Source organism: Scyliorhinus torazame, chromosome 20, assembly GCF_047496885.1.
Source record: "Scyliorhinus torazame isolate Kashiwa2021f chromosome 20, sScyTor2.1, whole genome shotgun sequence".
NCBI lineage: Eukaryota > Metazoa > Chordata > Chondrichthyes > Carcharhiniformes > Scyliorhinidae > Scyliorhinus > Scyliorhinus torazame.
Window position 1 is genome coordinate 14,829,510 of NC_092726.1, and position 27,285 is coordinate 14,856,794.

The following is a 27,285-nucleotide window of genomic DNA, read 5'->3' on the forward strand; positions in this document are numbered from 1 at the left end:
CATTCACCCTGGCTCCATCATGGCAGTCTGTTGCCTACAAAGCTATACTTGTCCAGAACATGCATGTCAATTACTGGAATTACTGTAGAAGAAAAACTTGAAATCAAAATTGAGCAAACAACACAAGGAACAGTTTAATCTTTTGATCATTTAACCTAAGTCATGAGAGGAACACAAAGTCTGCAGTGGGCACTTTGAGAACAAATTGTTTACTTGTGTTAGTTCTAAAATTGGAATCGAACATACTGCACAGTGCTAAAACATAACTTTTAAATTCTTAATCTAATTAATGAATGCAGTGTATCCTCCAGAGAGCCAAGTCTTGAAACCATTACTATCACAATCTTTGTGCTTGGCCAACTAAATAGTATGTCCAGTAAAATCCAGGAAACTGGATTAAAAACAGGAAACTGGAAACAACTGTGGTGATAGGATGAGAGTACAATCAGCAGAAATGACAATCGAGCACCATACTACTAACTAGTGCAATAATGAAATACAGGGGGCGCGATTCTCCGCTCCCGCGACTAAGTGCCCACGCCGTCGTGACGACGGTGCGAAACGGTCACCATCGATTCAGGGCCCGAAAATGGGCTGGGAGCGGGGCCGCGAGGAACTCGGGGGGCGTGGCGCGAAAGCAGCGTCGTAAGCGCGCGACGCCCGAATGACACGGTGCTGCGCCATAAATGGCGCGATCCACGCACGGAAGGACCCAGGAGGAGGAGAAGGAGGAGAGATAGCTGAGCCCCGACGAGCCGCACCGAGGTTCTGGGACACGGACCTGGACACCCTCCTCGATGAGGTTGAAAGCCGAAGGGCCACCATCTGCCCAAGACGTGGGCATCACCAGCTGTCCAGCAGGATGAGGCACGGTTGGCGTGAAGTTGGCACCGCTGTGGGTGCTGTGGGGCACACCCCCCGGTCCGGGGAGCAGTGTCGGAAGAAGCTGCATGACCTCACTCGGGCTGCCAAGGTAAGTGCCATGAGGGTGCCCCCGGGTCACAACCCCCCCCCCCTTCCCATGCACAAGGGAGGGTGGGGGAGGGTTCAGGGTGCACAACGTTGTACTCGACCCACAAGAGCACCGGGACCCCCCCTGGATAGATGCCATGGCGTGGCTCCAACTGTCTCCTCACCCAGCATTAATATAGCTTATATCTGCACGCCCTGATGATACCCGCCTAATTCTGATGCTTTATCCTCTCAGTCTGGGACGCTGGATGGGGACGCACATACGACGGCCAGAGACAATACTGAGGGGCACAGGATGGACAGTGAAGATTACGCACAGAGAATGGTCACACAGTCCACGGATTCACCTGGAGGGCAACATGACATGGGCCGCATGCACCTAGCGCCGGGCCATGAGGGGGACCAGTACACACCAGACTTCCTAACGGACGATGACCTCGAGCTAGCGGCACTGCTGTCTCCCACACCATCCACCATCGCAGAGACACTCACCTCGGTTGGGCAGATAAATGATGAGGCTCCCGGGTCACGGTCTGGTGCGCACCACACAACCGAGCAGGTACAGCAGGTGGAGTTTAGAGCAGCCGAGGGGTTGGACGGTTGGAGGGCAGCCCAGGCCCAGCACACAGTTCCCGGGTTCCTGGATGTACTTGACCCACCTGGACAACCGATGCATGTGGACACCGAGGGACTGAATAACAGGATGAGGGCCATCTTTCAGGACCTGCACACGCAGTTGGAGGAGTCCATTCGCGTCGAGGAGCAGGGAGTGGTGCCGCTCATCGCAACTACCCAGGCCGACACTGCACGGGTGGCGTCTGCGGTGGAGGCAATGGGTGAAACGGTTTTGGCCATTGGTCAGGTTCTGCAAGGCGTTGGGCTTCACGTGCACGCGTCATCCATGGCCCAGGAGAGGGCTGCCCTCTCACAGGCAGCCATCTCACAGAGCCAACAGGACATTGCCGCCGCTCTCCAGGCCCTGGCCGAGTCTCACCATGCCATGGCCCAGTCCCAGCAGGCGATGGCACAGTCCCAGCAGTCAGTCGCGGTGAGCATAGACCGCCTGGCGCACGTGATGGATGGCGTAGTGCACTCACAGGTTGAGATAGCACAGTCCATGGCAGGAATGTCGCACTCCCTGAGCTCCGTCTCTGCGAACATTCGGATAGTGGCCGATACTGCTGTAGGGCTCCAGGACTGGCAGCGCCAGGTGTCAGTGGTGCGACGGGGCATGTTTCTGAGCGCACCTCCGTCCCACAGTGAGGTCCGGGGGCCACAGGGCTCCCCGAGGGAGGAGGAGGTTCTGGGGCCCATCCCGGTAACTCCAGCAAGGGACATCCCGGAACACTCGGCCTCCCCCCGTTCCGTCCCTGGCGCATCTGGTGGGCAGCGGGCAGGACAGGGTGGCACCACGCCATCCAGCACGCCCGCCGAGCAGCCTGGCCCATCGAAGCCGGTCCGCCACAGGAAATGCGTGCCGACGGGGAGCCATGTCGCAGGGCGCGATTCTCAGCAGTCCGCCTCCACTCCTGTTGTACCATCTGGGGAGACACCTAGACGTAGTGGTAGGGCCCGTAATGCAAAGAAGTTAGGCACATAATAAGTTGGCACGGGTGCAGGGCACAGTTTAGTTGTAGGGGCAGGGCACCTGTATGTGAATGTCACAAGTAAACTCACTGTTGCACTTAACTTGTAAGACTCTGTGCTATGTCCGGTGTCGGGGGCTCGTGAGGGTGACCGAGTGGCGCTGTGGTTAACGAGCGGTTCAACGTCGGTGCCGGATGTGCTGTCCCTTTCCCCCCTGCCTCCCAAAATCGGACACCGTAGTCCTCGGCACTCCGCCACCTACCCCACACGGGCATGTGATGAAATGTCCGTTATGAAGGCTGTGACCACCGGAGTGCATGGTTCAGCTATAGCCATGAGTCAGACCTTGGCTGGCCAATCTCAGCTCACAGCTCATCGCAGAGCGGGCTGTCATCATTCAACATGGCACTGATCACAACCGCTTACACAATCATCAATGTTGTGCAATCCCGTAGTGCCGCAGTGGTAAGGTGATGTGGAATTGGTGCCGTGTACGCGGTGGGGGGGGGGGTGCGGTGGATGCAGTGTGGTGCCCGTGTGCAGGACTGGCGGTGCATGTGGCAGTGTTCAGCGAATCCCTCCCACATGGTGCGTGAACCGTGCGGCCACCAACGCGTCACGTGCCCACTGTCCTTGACGGTGCCGTCACGCAGCCTCCTGGACGTAACCAGCACCCGGGCAGTGTCTGTGTCCTGCACCCCTCCCCCCACCCTGATGCACACCACCCTCCTCCCCTTCGTTTGCGTCAGCTCCGGTGCCGTCGGGTCCTCCCTCCGACTCCTCCACCAGTGCATCTCCCGTCTTTGTGGCAATGTTGTGCAGCGCACAGCAGACCACAACTATGCGACAGGGCTCCTCCGGAGCGGTCCAGGCATCTGAATCGCACCTTCAGCAGGCCGAAGCACCGCTCCACCACACCCCTGGTTGCTGCATGTGCCTCGTTGTATAGGCTCTCCGCGTTGGTCTGAGGCCTCCGTATTGGCGTCATCAGCCATGACCTCAATGGATAGCCCCTGTCGTTCAGCAACCAGCCCCTCAGCCGGGTGGGGCATCCATCGAACATTGCGGGGATGGACGACTGTGCCAGAATGTACGCGTCATGCACACTCCCGGGGTACCTTGCACACACGTGCATGATCTTCATGTGGGGGTCGCACACCACCTGAATGTTCATGGAGTATGCGCCCTTCCTGTTCATGAACACTTTCCTGTTGTCTGCAGGCCGGCGCATGGGGACGTGCACACCATCGATGACACCCTGGACCATCGGTATCCCGGCCACCTTGGCGAATCCACGTGCCCGTGCTTCCTGCTGTGCTCGGTCCTTGGGGAATTTAATGTACCTGTCCGCGATGGCGTACAAGGCGTCGGTCATGGCCCTGATGCAGATGCACCTGTGGACCGATGCCTGTGAGATCCCGGATAGGTCCCCGCTCGGCACCTGGAAGGAACCGGGAGCGTAAAAGTTTCGGGCCACCGTCACCTTGACGGAGACTGGTATCGCATGTCCTCCACCCATTCCAAGTGGTGCGAGGTGCGCCACGAGGTGGCATATATGTGCGACCGTCTCCCTGCTGAACCATAGTCTCCTCCTGCATGTGATGTCCGGTAGGGCCTCGAACGACATTCTGTCACAGTACACCCTAGGCCTTGCTGGATGCCTGTGGCGCCCTGGCACCACCATCAGTGGCTCCTCCTCCTCCTCCCCCCCAAGCACTTCGATATCAGTGCCCGCTTCCTGTGCATTCCTCGCCGTCGGGGGGTCAATGTTCCCCTCGGCATCCCCCTGGACATTCCGGGCCTGAGCGCCTGCGGCCTGCACGACGACGACGGGCCACTCCGCGGCCATCCCCTCTGCTGCAGCAGCAGCAGCCGTTGCATCTGCAGTCACTCTTGGCCGTCTGCGTCTACGCTGCCGGATGGCCACCTGCAGAGCTGCGGCTCCAACCACGGCAGTGAACATCGCTGTCTGGTTGGCATACATGGTGACCTGCAGGAGGGTGGTGGGGGGCAGAGAAACAACATGTTACACGGAGGTTCTTCCACACTTCGCCAGCCGGGTTGCATGGGATATCTGTGTGCCCCGGTGGCCTGGTCGCGCTGCAGATACGCAGCCAGCCTAACGCCTGGTTACTGTCTGAGTCCAACAGGCAGTTCACACCGTCCTCCTCACCAGTGTGCCAGTCGCCTGTGCCCATCAGCCACACGACAACCTGCGGCCGTGTCCTCGTCACCGTCCTGCCATATCAGGGTGGCTGACATGTGGCATCCGCGGATGGCGACACCCTCCACACTCTCCCTCACCCCCTCCCACCTCCACTCCCTCCCTCACCCCCCCTCCCACCCCCACCCCCGTTGGCCGCAGCGTTCTCGGGGAAGCCGACCCGGTCTGCAGGAGCTCCGGAACAGTCCGCTCACCTCCTCACTGCTCAGCGTCAGCCAGCACGACTGGCTGACGACTTTATTTACCAGGTGTGAATGGCGAAGGTGTGAACTGGGGTCATGCCGTCAGGACTTCGGTCCACCCGGGCCGGAGAATAGCGGGGGTAGCGGGGAATTGCCATTTTGGGTGTCTTGGGCGATTCTCCGGCCTGCGCCGCGCAGAACTCGACGGGGCCGATCGCGCCGTTTGGGTGAATCGCGGGAGGGCGTCGGACCGGCGGCGCGGGGAAAAATGGCGCGGCAGGCGATTTTCCCAACCGGCGCGGCATCGGAGAATCACGCCCATTACATTGGTCAGAACTGCTATTCGGCAACAATAACTAGCAATAGAGTACAAGGTTAGTATTTAGGGGTAATAAAATAATGATAAAATGCTATTTGTGATCTGTAACAACACGGTACTTCAATGATAGCAATGAGCGAGCAATGAATATCTGGGGCTGGTTTAGCACATTGGGCTAAATCGCTGTCTTTTAAAGACGACCAAGGCAGGCCAGCAGCACGGTTCAATTCCCGTACCAGCCTCCCAGAACAGGCGCCGGAATGTGGCGACTAGGGGCTTTTCACAGTAACTTCATTGAAGCCTACTTGTGACAATAAGCGATTTTCATTTCATTTCATTCACTACAGAACTGGTTTGCTCTTCAGAGACAAGAACTAGTAGGAGCAGTATGGATTATTATTCCAGTGCAATAACTGGCAGGAGAGCCTGGACTGTTGTTCAGGGGCAATAATTAGCACCACAGAACTGGATTATTACTCAGATATCCTGGTAGCCTTCTTGGTTGCCATCATTGGTTCAGATGACAGGTCGTCGAAGCATTGAATTTCTCCTGGGAGCTGATTTGGAGTATCGCAGGGAATCTGGAATATCTCACTGGTCATTGGCAAGTTAAACTCAGGGTCTGATATACCTTTAATGGGTGTCTAGTTCCAGACTTAATTCCAACTGCAATCCCTTGGGCACATACTTAGGAGAGAGAAACTAGAAAATCTGGCAGCAACTGGTGAAATTGAGGGCAGCAGAGCAATAAGATGGTGAATAAGGAAATACACTGACAAGCCTAAGAAACAGAACAGGTCCAAGATTTGAGAAAAACAGCAAGATGTTGGCCATTACAAAAGACTGTAAAAGTAGAGAACCAATCACCGATATTACAAAATGTGGCACCTGAAGGAAAAGAATTGCAGATAGCCTTGGGCAGAGCCTCACTACCTTGAATAGGGCCTTGTGTTATTTGTATCAAAACTCGACAGCTGTTTTGATTGTTGGTACTGATATCAGTGTATGCATTTATTATCTCCATATTTGTTAATAACTTGTCATTTTTGTCACAAATTTCGATTACATTCTTTAAGTAGCTATGTGCAGATGTTGGAAAAGGATAAATTTTTGTCGATGTTTTTCATGTTAAAGCTGAGGCCTTTTCTACTATATATTGTTTGAGATTGCGATATGTGGTGATCTTTTAGAGCAGGTAGCATTGTGTTATTTGTCATTGTTGTGTGCCTCCTCCTTCAGGTACCATGGCCTAAGTGGGTGTTGGCGACCATTGTCTTCCATTGGATTGGTCCAGGATTAGGCTTGGCAAAATACTGCAATGGTTTGCCATTGCTTTAAGGGCAGCATGGTAGCACAAGTGGATAGCACTGTGGCTTCACAGCGCCAGGGTCCCAGGTTCGATTCCCCGCTGTGTCACTGTCTGTGCGGAGTCTGCACGTTCTCCCCGTGTCTGCGTGCGTTTCCTCAAGGTGCTCCGGTTTCCTCCCACAGTCCAAAGATTTGCAGGTTAGGTGGATTGGCTATGATAAATTGCCCTTCGTGACCAAAAAGGTTAGGAGGTGTTATTGGGTTAAGGGGATAGGGTGGAACTGAGGGCTTAAGTGGGTCGGTGCAGACACGATGGGCTGAATGGCCTCCTTCTGCACTGTTTGTTCTAAGTTCTATGTATGTTCTATGTATGGCTGACCAGGAATCTGTCCCACTCGCCAACAGGCATATTGGAAGGATTTACAGGTTTCTAATCAACCTGTTTGACCACGTTATGAATGCACCAGAGTGAGACCAGTGGTACCACTGTATGTGCCATGAAAGAAAACAAATGTAATTTATATGAATGGAGGAAGGGAATAATATTCAGCTGCAACAAATTTAAAGCTTTGAAATGGTTAACCTCATGCAGTCTGCAGTAACCCAAAGCACAATGGGTTTTCACTTTGTCAATTGCAATTAATTGTTTGACATGAAATGTCATGATTGGAATTTTATTTTTCTGTTGTTAGGACCACCAGCACTCTGCACTGTGTCAGCATCCAGAAGCTACCAGGTCCACTGAAGGGGAATTAGGACAATCCTGTCACAGCAGGCAAGTCTGGAACCGTGGGAGAGTTAAAATCCATTATATAACATGGTAGCATAGTGGTCAGCACAGTTGCTTCACAGCTCCAGGGTCTCAGGTTCGATTCCGGGCTTGTGTCACTGTCTGTGTGGCGTCTGCACGTTCTCCCCGTGTGCGTGGGTTTCCTCCGGGTGCTCCTGTTTCCTTCCACAGTCCAAAGACATGCAGGTTAGGTAGATTGGCTATTCTAAATTGCCCTTAGTGTCCAAAAAAAGGTTCGGTGGGGTTACTGGGTTCCGGGGATAAAGGGGGATAGGGTGGAGGCGTGGGGCTTAAGTAGGGTGCTCTTTCCAAGGGCTGGTGCAGACTCGATGGGCTGAATGGACTCCTTCTGCACTGTAAATTCTATGATTCTATTCTAAATTCTAGATATTATCCATGTACTTCTGGCGGGTACAATGGTGCTATATTGCGTCTGGTCTGGCTTTGGCTTAGAGTTGGTGACGTATGTGGCAGTTCAATGAAAAGGTGGGCATTAATGCCAACAATAATGCAACACTTTCTAAAATCTCAAGAAATATTGACTTTGGGTGAGGTTAGTACCATAACGGTATTTAGGAACAAAATCAGATCAGAGTTAGTGGCAGTCATTATAAACATACTATGCTTGAGGAAATACATGTCATATTATGAAAGACATGTGAAAATTTGGGCTGCTGCTTCACACAACACATCAATGGCAGTCTTTGAACAGAGGGTGTACAGATCTCGGACTTTAGACTTAACTTGGAGACACTATGACTCCATGGTCGTTTTCTTTCTTCTGGAGATGTTAAAACAGCAACCAAATGAATACAACAATCTGTCTGCACTATTTTGTCAGCTGATATTAAAGGAAGTGAGTATAGAATCGAGTGGAATCTCTAACATCTCATAAGAGTGTGAGACTGGCGGGGCAGCACGGTGGCACAGTGGTTAGCACATGGCGCCTCATGGCGCCGAGGTCCCAGGTTCGATCCCGGCTCTGGGTCACTGTCCGTGTGGAGTTTGCACATTCTCCCCGTGTTTGCGTGGGTTTCGCCCCACAACCCAAAAGATGTGCAGGGTAGGTGGATTGGCCACGCTAAATTGCCCCTTAATTGGAAAAATGAATTGGGTACTCTAAATTTATTTTTAATAAAAGAAACAAAAATGTAAAAAAACTTCCCCTTAGTTGGAAAAAATGTAGAAGGTACTCTAAATTAACAAAAAAAAGAGTGAGACTGTGGGCCAGATTTCTTTAGAGTTAGGACGACTTCTGATACCATTTAAAATGGTAGGTCGGACCTGGAGGCAGAAGTCCCAGAACCATTTCCGGCCGCTACCATTTTTGATGGCAGACGATACTGGCTGTGAATCACACAGCAGAAACTGTTGCTGTTTCAAGGGTCTTATCCTGCAGGTGGAATCATGAATTTATGAAGGAGGTATAAATGCTCTTGAAGGATGGTCCGTTTAAATGTCAAATCTGCTGAAGTTCATTGTTGACATTTCCCAAGGGCTGTTGTTATAGTGGAACCAGTCATGAATGCTTGACCGAGTTTCAAAAGGTCCAAATTTTGAAAATGTTTGACAGCCTTCTGGATAAAAGAGTTGCAGATCATTACTCGCCTCCGAAGGAAAATATTGCTTCCTGATTTGACTCCACTCAACCCTGTTGACACTTTAAAAGACTTGAACATATCTTCTGGACTGGACAGTGAGTGTAGCTGGCCTGTACCACTGAACTGAATAAAGTACAATGCGAACTGGACAAATGAATGGGGATAAATATTAACAGTAAAGTCCAAACAATCAATCCCTCAAAAGAATTTCTCTCACTTTTTCCAAGTGGTGGCAAATATTCATCTGGGTCTATCTCTTCAGGAGTCTTCTTATCTGGTTTCTTGGGTTCCACTGCAAAATATAGAACAATATGTCACTGCAGCCATTCTTATGCACCCGTAATCATCTGAATCACAAGTGTACAGTGCTTTTCATAACCATTTGAATCGTGTGTCAATCCATTTTGCAACCCCACCACCTAAATTGTCCAGTCCATATTGTAACCCTCAGTCTAAGCTTATCCAGTCCATTTCCTAACCCTAAATTCTAGAGTCCAGACCTTAAGTCTCTGAGCACTCAGTACACCTTTCTTTTCCAAAATTTTTCCCTGTTGAAGGCAATGACTGTGGAAAACATTTTTGTGGTCTGGACACCCATGGTCCAGAAGAATGCCACCCAAGTAGCCATTATTTAGATGTGAGTGTTCAAGATTGATGTTGGCATCCAATTTGATGGAGGTGAGCACAGGTAGTCTAATTCTGTTCTCATTTGATATTCACACATGCATGCTTTTCAGCTGGTGTCAATGAATAATGATCAGTGATGGAATTCCGAACTAATATCTTTCCTTTCAAGCCCAGCGGTGTTGGGGACGAATATACTTTCCCAAATGCTGCTGGATTGATGATTAAATCTTGGATCTCCTAATCTCTATGATTTTGTCCCATAACAGGTGGGACTCCCTCATTATTATTATTCAATTTATAAAACATTTAATCTTACAAGGATTCAATGTCAAATATACCTTTTATAACTTAATTATTTCAAACATTGCAATTTACTTATTTATTATCATTTGGAATCCCCTGCAGTGTCTGTTCTCTTGTTGGAACAAACTGCAACAAAGATCATGGAATGATTCTGACCTGAGTCACCGAAGGTAATACTCAAGGAAAAGAGTACAATAAATCCATCATTGCAGCAATAAATTCCCAAAATGTGCTGAAATGTAGAAGGGTGCTTACTGTCATTAGTTTGCGTTCTATCTCTGCTAACAACGTCTGAAAAATTCCATCACTGTTCAAATAACTTCATTGACAGAAGTGTCAACTATTGTCATCCTATCTCTCTCCACTGGTCACTTATGACAATTTGCTAAGGCTGTCTCTTGTGTCCCGCTGAGAAGGCATGAAGAAGAAAGAAATTGTTTCACTTCCATATTCTCGTCTTTAAATTCTGTTTTTTTAAGAAAGAACAAATAGCTTCACTGATAAATTGTCCACAGCTGACCACATGATGATAATTCTGGCAGTTTCTGATGATGGACTCACCCAACTCCTGGAATGCAACCCCTTTCATTGTATAAATCTTCCAACCATGTCAACAGAATGGATTAGAAGAAGAGACTTCTGTACCAGCCAATTATGGACAAAGGCATAACCACCAGGACTCCTCATCTCCAAAGTCGTGCTGATGGTTCTACAGTGACTGCTCAAAACACAATGGGTTTTATTAAGCTAAATAGCTCCACCTGAAACCATCATGTCATATGATCTAGAATTGGGCTCTTTGAATTGCTTTAATTGTACAGCTTTTGGATTCCGTTGTCAGTCGCTGTTTGACCTCAAGTGAAACAGAACTCCAGGCTCTGCCTGCCATCTACCATTGAAAGCAGCAACAGAAACCAATCTCTCTCCAGGTTAAGGCCCTCATCTGCATTGTTTTCTACTGGAATGTCTGAACTTCTTTACCACTGCCTGCTCATCTCTATGTGCTCCCATTGCTGACGTCAGCGCTGCTGGAAAGGCGGGTCACCCTGCATCAGTTTCAGCCAGATAACCTATCTCAAGGAACACACCTTATACCTTTTGATTCTGGCCTCTGGACTCGCTTGAAACAATCATTCTTATTTGGTAAGTGGTCTTTTCCCTGTACCTATTTATTTTGCTTATACCCTCTTTTATTGTATGCATGCAAAGGGGGGACATTGCGTACCCCTTTTCTGCATTTTGAGTGTGTGCAAAATAAACTAACCCTCTTATTTTATCTTAACTCAAGTTTGGTTATTAATAGACGATTGGATCATCCCAAAACTGAAGGTTTGGGGAAAATACATCGCCACTAATAAGAAGGAAATCAAAAATCAAAACACCTTTTTTTTTAATGGATAGGTGGTGAGAGAAGAAATCAGAGCTGTTAAATTAATTCTCCTCCTGTCTGTAATACATAGAACATAGAACATACAGTGCAGAAGGAGGCCATTCGGCCCATCGAGTCTGCACCCACCCACTTACGCCCTCACTTCCACCTTATCCCCGTAACCCAATAACCCCTCCCAACCTTTTTGGTCACTAAGGGCAATTTATCATGAACAATCCACCTAACCTGCACGTCTTTGGACTGTGGGAGGAAACCGGGGCACCCGGGGGAAACCCACGCAGACGTGGGGAGAACGTGCAGACTCCGCACAGACAGTGACCCAGCGGGGAATCGAACCTGGGACCCTGGCGCTGTGAAGCCACTGTGCTATCCACTTGTGCTACCATGCTGCCCAAACATGAATTCTCCTTGTTACTTGAAACATGAATTCTCCTTGTCAATCTCATCAATGACATTTTAGACTCACTTTGCCTTTCTAACTGTACAGTTGATCTGCGGAAAGAACCATTCTCTACTGCTCCTATATTGCTCTATCAGTTTTTAAATATGTGCCATTTGTATCAGATCCCTGGCTTCCTGGACAGTAATAAGGCTTCCAGTTCAGATGACATGTTTCTGTTGGGCGAAAGTTTTATACCTGTGGACCTTTTCTTATTCCACACCACTTACTCATTCACTTTTATTTATTTTCTCGTTGAAAATTTACTCATTGTTACCCTGTCCCCTGATTCCTTTGTGCTGACATAAAGTTCCTTCTAAACTTATGGAAATTCTTGTCGACTTGAAGTAATCCTTGCAAGACTTCATTGCAGTGTTAATGTAAGCCTACTTGTGACGCTAATAAAGATTGTTATTATTATTTTAAAACTACCACCACGCGGTTGTCCATCTAAGATATTTCAGGGTGTTTGAAGGTACTTTCAGATAGCTCTATTTATACTGAAAGTAGTCATCATCTTATTTCTTTCAACATCAACTCAGTGATTCTGCACAGCTCCGTCCTCTTTTCCAGTTTATTCCTTCTGTGGTATTAACCACTCATTTTTCTCGGAGATATTCTGTTGCTAATTTTGGACTCTGAATTCATCACCTTCTTTCAGAGCACTGAACTATGACTGTGTCTGTACTGTAATGGACTTGAATCATCATCGATTTATCTCCTTCTGCCCTTTGATGGGGCAGTAGAAATCTAGATTTGCTCAGTTCTTTGGAAGCGCACCTTCATGCTAAATCTGGCATGTCCTGTTGGCAGCCTCCACCTTTGTCTTTTGATAGCTTCACCGTAGTTCTTCTTTGTGAAGGGAAATTCTTGGGCTCACTCCTTCCTCTGAATTCAAATAAAATTCCTATATGTCCTCTCATGCTGACACTGCATCTCGGAAACTTAGCTACATCTTCATGGCATACTTCTCCTTCCCCCTCTATACAGTAGAACTCTATAACAATGTGTTCAAAACATATAGATTGTGCCCAAATGTGGGAAGACATCTAACAACTGTCTCGGACTTTTGACTAGAAGCATGTTATCTATCTAGGTATACTTACATCACCTCCAATCATCCCCTCTTTTTCATAACCTTATTGTTTTATTGATACAGCTATGATGCCTCAATTCAATTCTTCTGGTTTAACTTCAAAAAGATCATTGTGAATGTTCCTCCACTTTCCACTCTCTCTTCATTCATACCCAATCCTCATTTCACTCCTTGGCTGAGTGCCAACCCTGACCCATCCCATGGACTGCGACGGTGGCCACCAGCTCCCCTGAGTTCCACCCCTCGGATGAGGTCGCGTCTCGAAGTTAGCACAAAGGACAGGGCTGTATGGCTGTGCATGTGCCATCAACAAGTGAGCCGGGGCCCTCCGGCCCCAGAGGACGGCCGTCAGGGGTATCGGAGGCCACGGGACAAGGTAAGCTGCTGGCTGTCTCCACTTCAGTTGTGCATCCGGGGGAGATGTAGGTGTAGAGCTAGGAGGGCCAAGCACATTGAGGATCACTGAGGGCACCGGGGGAGGGGGGTGGGGGTAGGTAGGTGTGGGCGCCCCATCATGAGAGGTGGGATTTGTATTACACATTAAACACCCTTGTGCACAACCAGTATGATGCCTCTGTCACTTTCTTCTGAAATGCGGGCCCACCTCCGAACCCTTGGCCCATCTCTCCAGGCATCTCCCCCTCCCCGTGGCACCCACCCACCCTCCGGCCGTGGACAGGTCCCCGGAACTGTGTCCTATCTCCTGGGCGTTCGGATGTTGTCTCCACCAGTGTTCAAGCATAGTGTCCAGGCATCAAGATGCAATGCTAGGCAATGACACCCACCCATGGGAATCCACTTGGGATGTGTGAAGTGCCCACTTAACCACAATTGCCAATTCCCTATTAGCGATAGCCTTCAGCCGCACGGCCAGAGACCTCGGCAGCCTGGGGGTTACGGGTAGTCGGTGTCAGATGGGCAGGGACAGGAGTTGCCGCCAGAACGGGTACACATGATCCAGGGATTGGCATGGTGGTGCAGGGCGCGGTTTACCCCTCCCCCCACCCCGCCCCCCCCGATTTCCCCCCAGTACCTCCCCCCACCCTCTTATGGCGGCCCACCCCTGCGGTGGGTCCCCCCACCTCCAGCCGAGCACAGGGGCAGGAATCCCAGCATCCCCGGGCTCTTTGCCTGTGAGCAAAGATGGCTCCTCACCTCCTCAGCTCTCCACAGAAGCCCTTCGCCAGGTTCACGTTTTTCAAAGGAGGACTATTCGGCGCCAGCATGACCGCTTGCTGGGGAGGCCGATGAAGGACGGGCGGCCGTTGGATATGGGGTGGCTCTCATTAATTGTACAGAAATTGGGCTTAAGTGGTGATAATTGGTTTCTCGCCACGCTACGGCAAGATCCCGATTTCGCCTCGGGGAGTGGGCCAGTTGCATCGCAAATTGTTTGGCGCCCGGCGCGGTTCTCATTTTTGGCCTCTCACTATTCACCGACCTCGTTTCGCTTTTTTATAATGGTACACAAACTGAAATTTTCAGTATTTTCTAACTGTATTAAGTGTCTCTTATTGGGATTGGTTTGTATCTGTTTCGCCTATGGTGCATGATTCGAGCAACTGAGGAACCAAACAATGTTATTGTGCCTTATGCCACTTAGTCTACCTTCAGGAAGGTCAGAGTAACATGTGTATCAAGGCACAGGATCCAGTTCGGATCTCTGTACACTCGCAATTCTTGCTACCACATCGGCCAAAATAACAAACAATTGACAAGATTACTTATGGGAGCAACTAATCAAGAATATATCTGTGGCATACCTGAATTCCTGGTGGTCTTGGTTAGTTTGACATTTTAGGTACAGACTGAAAGCTGTCTTTGAAATTTATCGTATTGGCAAATATATTTAAATGGAGAAATATTTCATAAAACTGGTAGCTTGTGAGTGCATGTTGATCCAATTTAGTTCTGAGCGATGCAGTTCTCCGCAGCTTTTTATTTCAGTGTACCTATAAGATATTGAATGAAATACCCAAGACTAACAATTTCAGAAGCCTGTCAAAGGAGTTTGAAGACAGCAGGAGTGACTGTACTAGATCTGACTCCATGTCAGCGTTTAGCCATGCAAGAAATGAATGACTTTGATTCGAATGTAGAGTGAAACGCAGCACAGGGAGAAACATCCTGTTGCTTTCACTCCGAGGAAGCAGTGACAAGGCAGTCACCATTCTGACATCACATTATTTTTGATTTTAAGTGGGAATTGAAGAAATTAGAAAGATCATCTATGTTGTTGGGGATCCCGGGAAATATCACAGACAGAAAACAACAGCATGTATCACCATCATAAAAAATACCTACAGTTATCTTCGAACCAAGGGTATTCCTCCCAGAGATCGTCATAGTTGTCTATTTCATCAGATTCGGGCTCTTTCGGTTGCACTGAAAAACACACAATCCATTTCATGTTGCATTAATCAGTATTTGCTTTCGAGCCAGGAATACTTCTGGATTCAAGGTGATATACCTCAGTTTCATTCATTGCTGTTCACAGCTCGACAATTTGTCTTGGTGAATATTGTGCATTGTTTTGGAATTGTGAAAGCCCACAAGCAAGTGGAAGACTGCAAACTCATTTTGTCTAGGATCTTTACCGGCATCCCACTTTCACCATAGATGCCATCTAACTAAATTTGTTCTAAGTGTGGTAGGAGGAGGAAATGCCGGAGGTTTCCCGACAGCCGACCTGGCATGGCCAGCACCGGTGTCTTAACGTTAATTAGACCACTTAATGGAGCCCCACGGGCTTGATGCTGCAAATGACTATCCCGCCGGCTGATTCGCCAGGACTGCGCTCGGCAGCTCACCACTAACGAGGTGGAGCAACACTTGAACATATTCCACGGAGCAAACCACTGACAGCTCGTTGCCATGCCAGCGTGCAGACCAGTTCCATGATTTGGAAATGCCAACCTGGCCAGGCTCATGGATGTAGTGGAGTCAAGGTGGGACACCCTGGGCGTCATTCTCCGACCCCCCGCCGGGTCGGAGAATGGCCGTTGGCCGCCGTGAATCCCGCCTCTGCCCCCGCCGAAGTCTCCGGTACCGGAGATTGGGCGGGGGCGGGAATCGGGCCGCGCTGGTTGGCGGGGCCCCCGCTCAATTCCGCCCAGAAATTGCCTGTCCCGCCGGCGTAAATCAAAGCTGGTATTTACCGGCGGGATCAGGCGGCGTGGGCGGGCTCCGGGGTCCTGGGGGGACGCGGGGCGATCTGACCCCGGGGGGTGCCCCCACGGTGGCCTGGCCCGCGATCGGGGCCCACCGATCCGCGGGCGGGCCTGTGCCGTGGGGGCACTCTTTCCCTTCCGCCTCCGCCACGGCCTCCACCATGGCGGAGGCGGAAGAGATTCTCCCCACTGCGCATGCGCGGGAAACTGTCGGCGGCCGCTGACGCTCCCGCGCATGCGCCGCATTTCTGCGCCAGCTGGCGGGGCAACAAACGCCATTTCCGCCAGCTGGCGGGGCAACAAACGTCATTTCCGCCAGCTGGCGGGGCACCAAACGCCATTTCAGCCAGCTGGCGGGGCGGAAATCCCTCCGCCGCCGGCCTAGCCCCTCAATGTTGGGGCTCGGCCCCCAAAGATGCGGAGCATTCCGCACCTTTGGGCCGGCGCGATGCCCGTCTGATTGGCGCCGTTTTTGGCGCCATTCGGCGGACATCAAGCCGTTGGGGGAGAATTTCGCCCCCTGTTCCTCCGAGGAGGTCGGAGGATCAGCCACAGGGCAGTCAGTGTGGCTTGGGAGGCAGCGGGGGGGGGGGGGGGGGGGGGGGGGGCGTCAGCTCGAGGAGTATGACCAGGAGACCACCAAACAGTGCCGTAAGAAGCTCAAGAATCTCCACTGGGCTGCATGGGTGAGTTGGCATCAGCCCTTGGCACTGGTTCCACCGGCTAGCCACAAGCCCTCGCACACACTGACATCCATCAGCACACCCCAGCACATGCATGACCAGCAGTAGTTCCCCCATCATGCAGCCCCCCGCATCACACACCCGCAATGCATGAACGCGCGGCTTATGATGCCCTCTCTCTGTCTCCGCAGGAGAAGTTGGCCGACAACTGACGAGAGTGCCCAGACAGGCATTGGGGTGCCGGACCTCAGGGTCCCCACCCCTTTCGAGGAACGGGTTCTGGAGGTATGGAGTTAGTGGGAGTAACCGAGGAGACATCGAGATCGGCCACTACCGTGGAGGTAAAGATCCACCGGCCTCCACCCAGATGATCTGTCACATGTGAGTTGTTCATGTCAGGATGATGATGACAATGGTGCTGGCCCATCCGGGGTTCAATTCAGCTGCCCCTCCGTCCCAAGGTGACCCCAGGTCCTACGGGCAACAATCGGGAGGAGGGAGTGCTGGAAGCCGTCCTGGAGCCCCCCTATAGAGAGATGGCTCTCCCGAGTCCACCCCACCGACAACAACACGTCTCAGAGTCAACATGGCGATGGCACGGCCAGGCATGTGTCACCACTAACTTGGGAGGGGCCTTTGGCCCCAAGCCCTCCAGAGGATGCCCGTCAGGAGCATCAAAGGCCACAGGGCGTGGTAAGCAGCAGGCTGCCTCCACCTCTGATGTGTATCCTGGGGACAGACCCAAGCGTAATGGTAGAGCACGGAGGGCTAAGATCGATGAGCATTTGGTGGGGGCGGCACCATTGCGGACGCAGGACGGTTGGGCTCACTTTTCTCCCATTAGACAGACGTTACACCTGAGTCATGTGGAGCCTCTGTCACGACGTGGGGCTGGAATATCCCACTGGCATTAACAGCCGGTAAATCCCACCCGTTATGAAGTGCATATAGCACTTATGATCACTGAAGCAGTGTCAGACTGATAAACAGAGTCACACAGTAGCTAACTTACACTCTCCATATTCATCTGGTTCAACTTCTTCAATCTCCAACTCAAATTCTAGCTCCTTCTCAAGTGCTGTGTCATATGGTTCTTTTGGTTTTTCCTCTGGTATGCTCCACCCATCTGTAACAAAGAACAAAATTTGGTTAGAATGGGACCTTCACTTTCCGTTTCTTACATGCTGATTCTCAAAACTCTTGAAAAAAGTCACAGCTGTTGCTTAGTTAAATAAAAGAGATGGCAATACACTTAACTATACTGAACAAGGGCAGTATTAGTTATTTGAAAAGACAGACTAGAAATAAAGGAGGGAGCATTGTAAGAATCTTTGAATTTCCTCACAGCGCCGTGAACCCGGGTTCGATCCCAGCCCCGGTTCACTGTTGTTGTGGAGTTTGCACATTCTCCCCATGTCTGCATGGGTCTCACCTCCACAACCCAAAGATGTGCAGTGTAGATGGATTGGCCAAGCTAATTTACCCCTTAATTGGAAAAAAAAGAATTGGGTACTCTCAATTTATTTTTAAAAATAGATAGATCCAGACGACAAGTTGCATGTTAAATGTGCAAGTTCCTTCAGCAATCTGGACTACTCGAGCGAACTGTAACATACCACCGCCACTCTGCTTAACATCAGGAGTCAGAAGGTTGTGGGCTTTGAGACTGGATCACAAAATTTATGCTGACACAAGATTGAAAAGTTACATTTAAAAAGTACTTCAGAACACTTTGGAATGACAGGTTGTGAAATGTGTAATATGAAACCAAATATTTCTACTGAAATGTTGCTATATTTGGATATTCGTTCTGAATTTGATACTCAACCCTTAATGTGTGAAGAAATATATTTCTACTTTCATGGAGGCATAGAATATAAAACACAGAAGAAGGCCATTTGACTCTGCCACAACTGTGCCAGTAGACTGATCACCCTACCCTAAGCCCATTTCCCCCTCCATCATTTCTTTGTTAAGTATTTAACCAATTTCTTTCAAATTATGTTGTGGCCTATGTCTCAAAAGCCACTTTCCTCCATTCTTCCAGTGATTATCCTGAAGGCGGCACTCGGCGCAGTGGGTAGCACTGGGACTATGGCGCTGAGGACCCGGGAGCGTATGTGCTTCTGTTCGGGATTTGCTAACCAATGAAACACAATCTTTCACTGTTTAGCCTCTATAACGGTTCATAATTTGAAAAGCTTTGTAAAAAAATCTCTCAATCATTTCTGTTTCAGTCGAAAAAGTCTCAGTTGTTATGGCTTTTCTTTATAGCTACTTAGTATGTTTTCATATTTAAAAATCAAGGCATTTAGTTTCAGTTAAAATATTGATACTTCACCCACTAATTTTCTGGGAACCAAGAATAAATATACATACAAAGCAGGACTTTGAAGCTGGAATGTGCTGCAGAGGCTGTGTCTCTTAAATTTCTTGAAATATAGCCTCTGTTAATCAGAAAATGGCTGCACTCAAACTGTTAAAGAAACTAATAATGTTATTTTTTTAAGTATCTGATTTTGGGACACAAAGGATGATTCATCCTGCAGGAGGTTTTCTGGAACTTGCGTAAGAGTGCTGGCTGATGTTCTGACACCATAAATGAGACCGTTTTTGCGAAATGACTTCCTGACATTTTTTTCCCTTAGATTTTGATTAACCCCTTCAATGTTAGCTCTCCTCTCAAGGAGACACTGCGCATGATTCTCCCCCCAAAAATGACTGAGGGCGGGATTCTCCGGCTGCGTTCGCCCGGCGACTGGAGAATCCCACCCGATGTCAGTGAAGTTCTCCATTAAACTAATGTGGCAGGGGGATGGGAACCGATGTAGGAAGTCAGTGGGGACAGAAACAAAAAGCAGGAAGGGAGAGTGTGTAAAGCATGACCTGAGAAAGCAGGGCAGAGAGCAAGGAAGGTCTACATTAAACTGCATTTATTTCAATGCAAGGGGCCTGACGGGCAAAGCGGATGAACTCAGGGCATGGACGGGCACATGGGACTGGGATATTATAGCTATGACTGAAACATGGCTAAGGGAGGGGCAGGACTGGCAGCTCAATGTTCCGGGGTACAGATGCTATAGAAAGGATAGAACAGGAGGTAAGAGAGGAGGGGGAGTGGCGTTTTTTATTAGGGAGAACATCACGGCAGTACTTAGAGGGGATATATCCGAGGGTTCGCTCACTGAGTCTATATGGGTGGAACTGAAAAATAAGAAGGGAGAGATCACCTTGGTTGGACTGTACTACAGGCCCCCAAATAGTCAGCGGGAAATTGAGGAGCAAATATGTAAGGAGATTACAGATAGCTGCAAGAATAATAGGGTGGTAGTAGTAGAGGACTTTAACTTTCCCAACATTGACTGGGACAGCCATAGCATTAGGGACTTGGATGGAGGGAGATTTGTTGAGTGTATTCAGGAGGAATTTCTCATTCAGTATGTGGATGGACCGACTAGAGAGGGGGCAAAACTTGACCTCGTCTTGGGAAATAAGGAAGGGCAAGTGACAGAAGTGCTAGTGAGAGATCACTTTGGGACAAGTGACCATAACTCCATTAGTTTTAAGATAGCTATGGAGAATGATAGGTCTGGCCCAAGAGTTAAAATTCTTAATTGGGGCAAGGCCAATTTTGATAGTATCAGACAGGAACTTGCAGAGGTAGATTGGGGGAGACTGTTGGCAGGCAAAGGGACGGCTGGTAAATGGGAGGCTTTTAAAAATGTGTTAACCAGGGTGCAGGGTAAGCACATTCCCTTTAGAGTGAAGGGCAAGGCTGGTAGAAGTTGGGAACCCTGGATGACTCGAGATATTGAGACTCTGGTCAAAAAGAAGAAGGAGGCATATGGCGTACATAAGCAACTGGGATCAAGTGGATCCCTTGAAGAGTATAGAGATTGTCGAAATAGAGTTAAGAGGGAAATCAGGAGGGCAAAAAGGGGACATGAAATTGCTTTGGCAAATAATGCAAGGGAGAATCCAAAGAGATTCTACAAATACATAAAGGGGAAAAGAGTAACTAGGGACAGAGTAGGGCCTCTTAAGGATCAACAAGGGCATCTATGTGCAGAGCCACAAGAGTTGGGTGAGATCCTGAATGAATATTTCTCATCGGTATTCACGGTGGAGAAAGGCATGGATGTTAGGAAACTAAGGGAAATAAATAGTGATGTCTTGAGAAGTGTGCATATTACAGAGGAGGAGGTGCTGGAAGTCTTAAAGCGCATCAAGGTAGATAAATCCCCGGGACCTGATGAAATGTATCCCAGGATGTTGAGGGAGGGAATTGCGGGTCCCTAACAGAGATATTTGAATCATCGGCAGCCACAGGTGAGGTGCCTGAAGATTGGAGAGTGGCGAATGTTGTGCCCTTGTTTAAGAAGGGCAGCAGGGAAAAGCCTGGGAACTACAGACCGGTGAGCCTAACGTCTGTAGTAGGTAAGTTGCTAGAAGGTATTCTGAGAGACAGGATCTACAAGCATTTAGAGAGGCAAGGACTGATTCGGGGCAGTCAGCATGGCTTTGTGTGTGGAAAATCATGTCTCACAAATTTGATTGAGTTTTTGGAGGGGGTGACCAAGAAGGTAGATGAGGGCAGTGCAGTAGACGTTGTCTACATGGACTTTAGCAAAGCCTTTGACAAGGTACCGCATGGTAGGTTGTTGCAGAAGGTTAAAGCTCACGGGATCCAGGGTGAGGTTGCCAATTGGATTCAAAATTGGCTGGACGACAGAAGGCAGAGGGTGGTTGTAGAGGGTTGTTTTTCAAACTGGAGGCCTGTGACCAGTGGTGTGCCTCAGGGATCGGTGCTGGGTCCACTGTTATTAGTGATTTATATTAATGATTTGGATGAGAAATTAGGAGGCATGGTTAGTAAGTTTGCAGATGACACCAAGATTGGTGGCACAGTGGATAGTGAAGAAGGTTATCTAGGATTGCAACGGGATCTTGATCAATTAGGCCAGTGGGCCGACGAATGGCAGATGGAGTTTAATTTAGATAAATGTGAGGTGATGCATTTTGGCAGATCGAATCAGGCCAGGACCTACTCAGTTAATGGCATGGCGTTGGGGAGAGTTATAGAACAAAGAGATCTAGGAGTACAGGTTCATAGCTCCTTGAAGGTGGAGTCGCAGGTGGACAGGGTGGTGAAGAAGGCATTCGGCATGCTTGGTTTCATTGGTCAGAACATTGAATACAGGACTTGGGGCGTCTTGTTGAAGTTGTACAAGACATTGGTACGGCCACACTTGGAATACTGTGTGCAGTTCTGGTCACCCTATTATAGAAAGGATATTATTAAACTGGAAAGAGTGCAGAAAAGATTTACTAGGATGTTGCCGGGACTTGATGGTTTGAGTTATAAGGAGAGGCTGGATAGACTGGGACTTTTTTCCTTGGAGCGTAGGAGGCTTAGGGGTGATCTTATAGAGGTCTATAAAATAATGAGGGGCATAGATAAGGTCGATAGTCAACATCTTTTCCCAAAGGCAGGGGAGTCTAAAACTAGAGGGCATAGGTTTAAGGTGAGAGGGGAGAGATTCAGAAGGGCCCAGAGGGGCAATTTCTTCACTCAGAGGGTAGTGAGTGTCTGGAAAGGGCTGCTAGAGGTAGTAGTAGAGGCGGGTACAATTGTGTCTTTTAAAGAACATTTAGATAGTTACATGGTTAAGATGGGTATAGAGGGTTATGGGCCAAGTGCAGGCAACTGGGACTAGCTTAATGGTAAAAACTGGGCGGCATGAACTGGTTGGGCCGAAGGGCCTGTTTCCATGCTGTAAACGTCTATGATTCTACGCAGCTCACCCATGGCGTTCTTGCGGCGGGGGGTTGGGAGAATCCAGCCTTAGGCAGGTTTGGCCGGGTGATTCGCGCCAGGTGTTTTGGTGCGATCCAGACCGGTATTCTCCCACGCTTAGTCACTGGGGTGAATTCTCTGCCGACGGAATTCTCCATTCCGCCGGAAGAAGACTCCGCCCACAGGTTTCCCGGCGGCGTGGGGTGCCTACAATGGGAAATCCATTTGGCCAGTGGCAGGAATGGAGAATCCTGCTGCCAGCGACAGCGCGCTGCCCAGAAACACGTGGCTAGGGGACCGGACAAGCGTGATCATTTTCTTTGGAGTTCAAGGAGCTTCTCACTGGTAAATCCCACATTTTCCACAGACCTGTAGCTTGACATCAATTATGGGAAAACGGATGGAGGCCATAATATGGGATGAGATAAATATACACTTCGAGAAAAATAAGTTCATACTAGACAGTCAACATGGCTTTGTCAAGTGCAGGTCACGTCAAACAAACTTAATTGAGTTCTTTGACAGGGTGACACAGGTGGATGAGGGTAGTGCCGTGGATGTTGTATATTTGGACTTTCAGAAAGCATTTGATGCAGTGTCACATGGCAGGTTGGGTAGCAAATTTAAAATGTCTGGGATTGATAGGTCCTTGGCAGCATGGATTAGAAGTTGGCTAAGAGATAGGAAATAGAGGGTAGGTATAGATGGAAATTTCTCAGACTGGAGACAAGTTGAAAGAGGTGATCCTCAGGGCTCAGTGTTGGGACCCTTGCTTTTTCTGATTTATATAAATGATTTTGAAGTGGGCATTGAGGGCAAAATCTCTAAAATTGCAGATGATACTAAGCTAGGGAATTGTGAGGATGACGCTGAGTGATAGGACTGGAGAATGGGACTAGCTAGGTTGCTGTTTTGGGAACCAGTGCAGACACAATAGGCTGAAAGGCCTCCTGTGCTGTAAATAACGACAATAACAATCTCAAATTTTTTTCTGCAGTGCAAACTAAAGAGTGCCATTTTTAAAGGGTGCCCAGATCTCAAAGTGAGGTTGAGGGTCCCCCACATCCCCCAGCTATGGACATTGCGATCTCCCACATCATGGGCAACAGTCCCAACCCGTGACTCCAGAGGGCAATCTCCACCCCATCACTAAACGTCTGCGTGACCCTCACACCATCCAGGCATGAGCGTGACCCAGCCCCACACCCATCCATCCTGTCAGTGCCACCGTGTCAGTGCTAACCTGGCACTGCCCTGCTCTGATCACCCAGGTGAGCTCCAAAGCCCCCCCCACTGCCCATGGTTCATTTAATTATGATCATCTGGATCATCCCCAGCGAGGGGGTGATCCAAATCGCACCGGGCATAGCAGGTTGGGTGCACCGCCTGCGGCTCAGCACCAGGCGCAAAACCAATTTTGGGCCTCTTCCACTAACGGCGGCGGGGGCAACGGGGTGGGAAAATCATGCCCACTGTGTCCACTCAACAATGCGTTGATGTAACATTTCACTTGTATCCACTAATTTAGTCGAAAGTACAAATGAGTACAGAGGTTTCCATTTTGTAGCTCTGCACTTTTTTTTTGCTTTTGCAAGCGAAGAAAATATTGCTTTGAACACACATTCGTCCACGGCTTCATCTATTCCATAATCATAATTCTCTCCATACGACTCAGTTGGAATTTCTGTCGGTTCAGCTGTAAAAGGAAGAAAAATTTTAATTGAATACTTCTCATCCAAGAATGGAATTAACTGAGGTACACGGAACATAGCAAGATGAAGAGAGCCTAATATACACCAATAAATTTCAGAAATGGTCACATAGAGCAGCTATTCAGCCCATAATGCCTGTGCTGATCCCTAGAAACTGCTAACACTCCTCTCTCTTCTCCTTGCGACATGCAATTTATGTTTTATTTTAACTATGTGCTATTATGAGTTAGATCCTAGAACGAAGAGGGCTCCAGTTGCCAAAATTGTGATAAATATATTCCTCTTAGCTCATGCCTGCCATCAGCTTGAATATACTGTTGATTGCTCCCCACGATTGCTTTAATTTCACCTCGACTTCCGATTTTGTTGAGTTGCACTGTCGAGTCACATCGCATCTCATGTGCCTTTCATAATGGTTCTCATTCAATTGAGGATGAAATTCACTTTGGGGCAATAATGACGTGACTGCACATTGCGTACCCCTTCCAATTTTCTTTTCCACTGGGATCAGGTTTATAATAGTGACTCATTTACTGTCATCTGTTTTGTGCTCCTTCCTCCTAAAGTTAAATTTTACCCTCTTTTCTATTTATTGCCCCAATTCAGTAGTTCTCACAATGTTTTCCTCAAAGGACCCCTTTTCAAATGAAAAAGTAATTTGTCTAAATCAATGATACAATAAACATGCTGCATGTAAACAAAGTTTTGATAATACTTTTAAGTAAACAGACACTTCCTTCCAATTATTTTTACTTGCCGATTACATTCATATACAGCCATCTCCCCGCTGTTTTTAACATTCTTTCATGCAGGCTCCCCTCCTCTTGTGAAACAATCAGCTCACTCTACATTGCACATGTGGCAGCCACACTCCACTTCCGTCTCGACTCATGCCAAGCCTGCCTCTGGCTGCCTATTTGAGCACTTTTTCATTATCTTACAGACCTTTATTCTTGAGAACCACTGCCCTAATTATTTCTGCACTGTTTGTCAGATCTCCTTTCTCATTAGTTTTCTTCCAGTCCCTCACTATCTTTATCCAACCACACCATGGGCGCGATTCAACTAAATGGAATAAAGTCCCATAGCGAGTAGGTTTAGCCGCATGTTTCCCGGCACTCGCAGCACCGAGAAACACATGGCTATACAACACCACTCGCATTAGGTAAGAGGCCTCAGCGGGGAACGAGCGGCCAAGGCCACACATAGCCCCGTTGTCTACACTGAGGAGCTCTGCTCACCGGAGCTTCTCAGTAGAGCGAGAGATCGGGATGCCATTTTTAAAGGGTGTCCCAATCTCTGAAACCCCTGCTGTGTCCACGAACCCCCCCCCCCCCCCCAAGCCCCAATGCAATATGGAGGTGCTCCCTCCCCCCCGGTTTGATTGCCAGCGTACAGAAAATGCCAGCCTGACACCTTTGGAATGCCAGATGACACTGCCAGGGTGCCAGGCTCACAATATTAGGGTGCTCAGGTGGCACCAACAATGTCAGGGTACTACTCTGCCCAAAGGGCATGCACCTGGGGGCCTCCGATTCCATTTTGTGGGGCCAGTGCTGCATGGCGCTCGCCCGAGGTCTCCGAGGCGAAGGTGATAAATCCCAACGCCTCGAGTGCATCGGGAATCTGCATGTTAAACTGAGACTAGCTGTCTCGCTTTAATATGCAGGTTTTCTAAAATGCGATCTTGCCCACAATGGGCGGGATTTACATCGCAACGTCTTGTGAGATCGCATTAGATCTCGTGAGGCGTTGCGGGCTGGGTAGATTCCGGGAGAGGGGTCTCCCATCTTTTATTGGCCACGCTGCACCGCGGTGAGCAGCCATTTGGGCGCAGCATAGCCATTGGATCGCGCCCCATGTTTCTCAGTTAAAACTACAGAAAGAATGCGAAAGGCCTTTTGGTTAATTAAAAACACACTTGTAATGCAAGGGTGGATTGGCTCAGCTTTCTGATATTGCCACACATCCTCACTCAATCACAGTGGGAGAAATCTTGATATTCCTTCTCTCCAATGGACAAATGAGTGAAGAGAAGCGCAGGACCCTGTTGCAACCCCACCTAAGGCACTTTGAACATTAGAGCATTGTGATGCCTGACTCCACCTGGAACTGACTCCATCCATAGGTGTTCAGCTGATATTCTCTCAATCGTTCTGTTCTGAATAGTAAGGGCAATGTAATGAACCTACCCATTTTCTCCCCTTCAGTGATTTCCATTTCCCCAGTGTTGTAAGGAGATGCACTGAATGGCTTGGTGGGGGGTTCAGTTGGCCACAAGTCATAATCAACTGGGAAAAGAAAAGCAGATTTTGGTTATTTTCCCCTCGGTTCTGCCTTCACAGCACAGGTATCATTCATTTATACCAGCAGTACTCAGGAATTCCAATCTCCCAGGTCCCCAGGTGAACATCAAGATCCAGCAAGACTTGAATTTACCTTTATATTTTCTGATGTAGTGTGCCTAATAAATTGCATCTTAAATTGGTGAATGCTAGCCCATCTGTTTCCTTCCCCCAAGGAGACACCAGGGTTTCCTCCTTCTTTAAAATGTCAGCTTCAGGTCTTTCTCTGGGTTCTCAGTCTGGTTGCTACATCTGCATTCAATTGATTTTTTAAAATATATGTAACAACCCATAGGACTACATAAAGAGAGCTGGAACTGTTCAGATCTGAATTTGAATAGATCTTTCCAATGATGTTTTGTTTCCTTTTCCCCATTGGTCACAGTGAGGGGGTGAGGCATTCATTCCACTTTGAAATGGGACCACGAGAGAATGGAACTCTGAATACCTTCAAGGAACCTGAAAAATAGTCGTGTTGATTCTATTTGACCTGGAAGATCTGATGCAAAGAGCTAAATGCAGGAACTGACAAACATCTGATAAAAATGTTGAGCTGACACTTGCAAATGGAACGGTGCAATGGGGTAATTCTTCAGTGCAGATTTATTACGTTTGGTACTTTCTGTAATGGAAATTCACATTGCTAGAAAATTGCTTTCTTGTCCAAGTCATTCTCTGAGAGTTAACCTTCAGGCTGCCAGCAGCCTCAGTGAATTCCAGTTGCTCACGCCTGACCACTT

General features: G+C 48.7%; 1 protein-coding gene across 1 annotated transcript in view; it reads right to left on the reverse strand.

The window, feature by feature from the left end:
- Window positions 1–27,285, reverse strand: part of LOC140396897 (inactive carboxypeptidase-like protein X2) — a 118,939-nt gene that overhangs the window by 55,868 nt on the left and 35,786 nt on the right. The window contains exons 4-8 of the mRNA XM_072485744.1: window positions 26,393–26,491; window positions 24,110–24,184; window positions 17,704–17,817; window positions 15,143–15,223; window positions 9,201–9,275 (exon numbers count right to left, since the gene is read on the reverse strand). Of these exons, the coding sequence (XP_072341845.1) occupies window positions 9,201–9,275; window positions 15,143–15,223; window positions 17,704–17,817; window positions 24,110–24,184; window positions 26,393–26,491 (444 nt within the window). The remainder of the gene's footprint in view (window positions 1–9,200; window positions 9,276–15,142; window positions 15,224–17,703; window positions 17,818–24,109; window positions 24,185–26,392; window positions 26,492–27,285) is intronic.